Source organism: Anguilla rostrata, chromosome 4 (genome assembly GCF_018555375.3).
Source record: "Anguilla rostrata isolate EN2019 chromosome 4, ASM1855537v3, whole genome shotgun sequence".
Lineage (NCBI taxonomy): Eukaryota > Metazoa > Chordata > Actinopteri > Anguilliformes > Anguillidae > Anguilla > Anguilla rostrata.
The window spans coordinates 6,755,456-6,760,232 of NC_057936.1; the positions used below are offsets into that span (position 1 = coordinate 6,755,456).

General features: G+C 47.7%; 1 protein-coding gene across 1 annotated transcript; it reads left to right on the forward strand.

Annotated features, from left to right (window-relative positions):
* Positions 1-2,286: 2,286 nt before the first annotated feature.
* On the forward strand, positions 2,287-4,060 carry si:dkey-172o19.2 (transcription factor atf-2). The gene has a single exon (XM_064334418.1). It carries the CDS (start codon positions 2,296-2,298, stop codon positions 3,451-3,453), a length of 1,158 nt encoding a protein of 385 aa, XP_064190488.1. The 5' UTR covers positions 2,287-2,295; the 3' UTR covers positions 3,454-4,060.
* The last annotated feature ends 717 nt before the right edge of the window (positions 4,061-4,777 follow it).

The following is a 4,777-nucleotide window of genomic DNA, read 5'->3' on the forward strand; positions in this document are numbered from 1 at the left end:
AAGCAGGCGCGGCTATTAAGGACTATTTTCGGCCGCTTGCCGTTTTGGTTCTAAGCGTTGAATTTTAAAACTTGAAGAGGGCACTTTCTCCGCCAGCCGTAAAAACACGACAGTATGTTCCAGCACAAACCGCATATAGATATGTTAAGTTTCATACCACATACACCTTAGTACACCACACTCCTCTCCAGTTCCTACATCAGTTGCAACCCATAAAATTTCAGGCACAACAACCAAAAAAGGGGGAAAGCCGAGATCTCATTGGCTGTGTGGTTGAGCACTTAAACGCTCTCTTTTCCTAGCCGTGCCGTTCCTTGCAAAGCACCAATTGCGAGCGACCTGCTCACACCTCTCAACTTCAGCACTCGTCACCGTGACAGCGACTAGCGCTTCGACAGAAAGGTAAGACACGGCACCCGAACTTTTAATCAGTAGCCTACTGCAGGATACAGAGATCCGTGCGCCGAAATACTGTAACAGGCAGTAATTTGTAAAAATCTGTGGTAGTCGGCCTACTGTGAATAGTGGAGTGCAGCCTACGCCTACAGTATAACTGACCAAGACCACCGAGCAGCCTATGTATTAGATTATGCTACATAACATCGATGCACCTTGTCGTGTTTGGTCGTGCGATTTGAACATTTTTCACGGGTTGTCGTTTCTCCACAAGCGTTTTTTTTTTTTTTTTTTAAAGGGATAATTATTTATTTATTTATATACAATAGCATTTTATACCTACTTCAACAACTTAACGCTGACTGGACTGAGCTCCACGTGTTCATTTAAAAAAAAAACATTCACTTACTATATTCTGCAGGACGCTGTAGGATACTTTTAATAATTATTTAGTTTTTTGAAAATTATTGTTTATCATATTGTACCATTTTGAAAGTTGTACAGTTGGGCCTGGGGGTCGATTCTCACCTTTGGCGCGGACACTGACGTTTTAATCGAAGGAAACAGCGGTTATTTGCAGCGGTTGAATGGAAAGTTAAGAGACACTACATTCGAAGATCAAAGAGCCGGCCGTGGCAGTGTCCTAGATTTAAAAAATAACTGAAAAATACAATTGAAATATTTAACATTTGATTCTGTCATAATTATTGGATTATATTATGATAGCCTTAATGGCTTAAAGGAGAAAGAAAACGAATCATTTTAACAGCATGGTATGTCACAGGGTGCTGATAGGCGAAATGTTTGAGTTCTTGTACTCTGCCATTTTTTAACTTGGAAAACAATACATTATTATTATATAGCCTGTTATTATATAGTATTGCCATATATTTGGAATATATTCACAGTAAAATGAAAAAGATGCAGCTCAGTAGCAAAGTAATCATGAATAAAATACTTAAAAGCAAATCGGGGTTTTAGTTTTGTGGTAAAAACAAACTGTCATATATGACAATGTGAGGTTTTTGAGATGGACTGTACGGACTGTTGTGGACCGATGTGTGAAGTGTAGGTGTTATAAAGATTCTCCCTCTCTAGTATGATCATTTGTGCCTCCATAATTTCAAATGATGATGCAAGATTTTAGGCAAAACAGTCAAAGGATGTTTTCTCTCCTACACGATGTTTCAGAAATGAGTGAGCAGACAAACAACACGCATCAGAAAAAAATGCACTACAGTGCCCGTGGGCAAATCAAACGTTCGTCACAAAGAAAGATAAGGCGATATCGCTACCAATGACAAAAACTGTTTAAAAAGCTTACCAACATTTGCACACATTAAAAAGTTAGGCACCAATAACTATTCCGTAGATGGGACATCCCTCTGCAATCCCATCATATTTTTAAAAATCTTAAGCCTGATTAGCTTGATTAAATGTTATTATAATATCTACATTATTCTTGTCTCTGTTGATGACACCAGCTTCGAACATCTCCTGATTCTGATCCCAGGACCCACCACAGCTAGCTCCAGCCTCAGAGAGTTACGATGTAATTATAGACTGCAGAAAAGGCGTGAAAGCACAAAGGACACCTCTACTTCCTACAAACTGTACTTCGCACGATGCGAGTGCTATAGAGAGCATCACTGTGGACATTCTTCCCCCCTCCCCCCTTTACTGAAACCGTGGCCCGGTGTAATTCTAACGGTTAACTGAGGTTTTCATACACGCCTCCGCCCCCCCCCCCCCCAATTTCACTGAAACCATGGCCTGGTGTAATTGTAACGGTTGACTAAGGTTCTCATACATGCCTCCCCCCACCACAACCACCCCCCCACCCCCCACCCCCACCCCCCACCCCTTTCTTTTTCGTATGCTCACAGTGTCCAGTGCGCAATGTGTGCCCAGCGGAGCAACAAGGCCCAGCATGGACGTCGGGCCTTGTGCCTGCCCCCCTCCTCGGTGGGGAGCAGCGTTGGGGGGGACGCGCTGGCTCCGGCGGGGGCGGGGGCGGGCGCGGGTGCGGGGGCGGGCGCGGGGGGCGTGCTGGCCTTGCCCGGCCCCTCCCTGCTGACCCGCCACCTGCTGGGCCTGCGCGGGTGCAAGCGTCACCTGTCCCCCGGGAAGCGGCGGAAGCGGGAGATGACCCCCGCCGAGAAGAAGGACGCCTCCTACTGGGACAAGCGGCGCAAGAACAACGAGGCGGCCAAGCGCTCGCGGGAGAAGCGGCGCCTGCAGGACCTGGTGATGGAGGGCCAGCTGCTGGCGCTGAGCGAGGAGAACGCGCAGCTCCGGGCCGAGGTGCTGTCCCTGCAGTGCCACGTCGGGCTGGGCTGGGGCCCCCTGCCCCTCCAGGACGCCCGCCCCCCGCCCGCCCCCTCGCGCTACCTGGCTGCCCCCGGCTCCTTTCAGCCCGGCCTCCTGGGCCTGAGGGCCAACTCCGCCGCCCTCCTGCAGGAGCCGTGGGGCCTGGAGGAGCTCCTGCACGGGGCCCGGGTCTCGCCGCCGCCCGACGTTTCGGAGCCCGGTCGGGCCTCCCCGGGGCCCCCGAACGGCCTCCTTCAGAGGAAGGACCGCCCGCCGAAACGCCGTCCGGGGGTGCCCGCCGCGCCCGACTCCACCCCGGTCGCCAAGCCGGACAGACCGCCGGGGGCGGCAGGGGGCGGGGCAGCCGAATCGGAGAACGCCGCGCCCCTGGTGTCCTCCAGCAGAGATCTCCCGGGAGAACGGGACGTCCCGTCCACCTCCAAGCGGTACCACCTCCCTCCTCCTTCTCCTCCTCACCTCCAACCCCCCTCCCTCTGTTTCCCCGCCCCCCGGCTCCCCCCGCCCAGTTGGCTGTTGCCCGGCTGGGGCCACTCGGCGGTGCATGGCAACCTGATTCTGCCCTGGGGCGCTCCCTGCCTGCACCCAAGCCCCCTTTACCCGAACCTGCCCCCGGAGATGCTCGAGAAGCACCGGAACTACAAGAGCACCATCGGCGCGTGGTCCGCAGAGGTGGCGCACCTGAGGAGGTACTTCAGTTCGGATAGCTCCCTGACAGCACACACCTAAACCAGGCCCGGGGCAGGCGCATCGGCCGAAAAACTGTCACCGTCAGCCCGTGCGTGGGTTCGTTCAACCTGAACACTCGGCCCGATTCAATCTCGAGGCTCGTTTGGGAGCGCCTCGGTTCTCGCCTGTTACTCGCCCTGTGCTTGCGGTGCTTTGCTGAAAACCCCCCTTTTCCGGAGAACACAGCTTACAAAATGGACGCTCGCCATTGCGCCTTGGTTGTGCTCCCATTCACTGCTGTTGACTCAGCTGCAATGATGGGATTTTCGAAAAGTGCTGGGTCATACAGGCACTGTCCTAGTTTAGTATTGCTCTATGCTCAGTGCCGTTGCTGTAGGAAAATGCTTTATACAAAAATTGTTATGCATCAAGGTGTTTCGACTCTTTTGATATTTTATTGACTGTTATGCTTTTCATAACATCAAAATTTTGTGAGGGGATTTCTTGTCTTGTCGCATAATTTCATTAATATCAATTTTGAGGTAGATATCGTTCAGAAATGCAGCTTCATTTTGGATACCCTGTGAATATGCTGTGGTATGTAAATACTGAAGATGTATTTTACCAGTTTGGATTTTATTCTATTAATAAAAGGCTTCAATATTCACACATGAGTCTTTTTTCCCCAAAACTGTTCACACTGATGACCTGAATTATTTGGTTTCATCATTCATCAGCTATGATGCAAAAATTGGCAATGAACAAGAGTATGTGTCACACAATTATATGTGTATTTATATGTTGTATAAATTACATTTACAAAGCAAGCTGACAGCAGTGGAATAATTAGGTTTTGGAATATTAAACCTATTACTGCTGTACAGCTATTTTATTAAATTTAATTTCTATTTATTTATCTACAATTGAGGTCACCCTTGAATATTAGAATGTGTTTTCAAATTATGAAGAATAAAATCTAAACGCAATGAGAAGCAAGATTTTGGACTTGCATATGAATATCCTAATCCCAGTTCTTTAAATTCTGTATAATCACAACCATTGCCTTTACATTTCCAACTTTACTGGTGCAAATGTTTTTCATTAAGGAAAGTAAACCATTTGCTCTTTATTTATCTGATTTTATATGGAAAAGCAGCAAGAGGAGGTAGATTTGCAGGGAAGCTATTTTAAATCAAAGATCAGTCAAATAAAAATAGTAATAATATAATTTCATATCGGTGGAGTTGTGTATCTTTAATGCACTAGGCTTTCTTTTTCTTGTCCCTAAGTTACGAGTACTGGTACGCAAATACAGTAATGACGATTAACAATCTGAACAAATATTACTTAATTTAATGTGGAACCATTTAATGATATTACCTTA

What these genes read in the sequence shown, in the direction of transcription:
- si:dkey-172o19.2 (XM_064334418.1), top strand. Translation starts at nt 2,296, where the DNA reads ATGTGTGCCCAGCGGAGCAACAAGGCCCAGCATGGACGTCGGGCCTTG.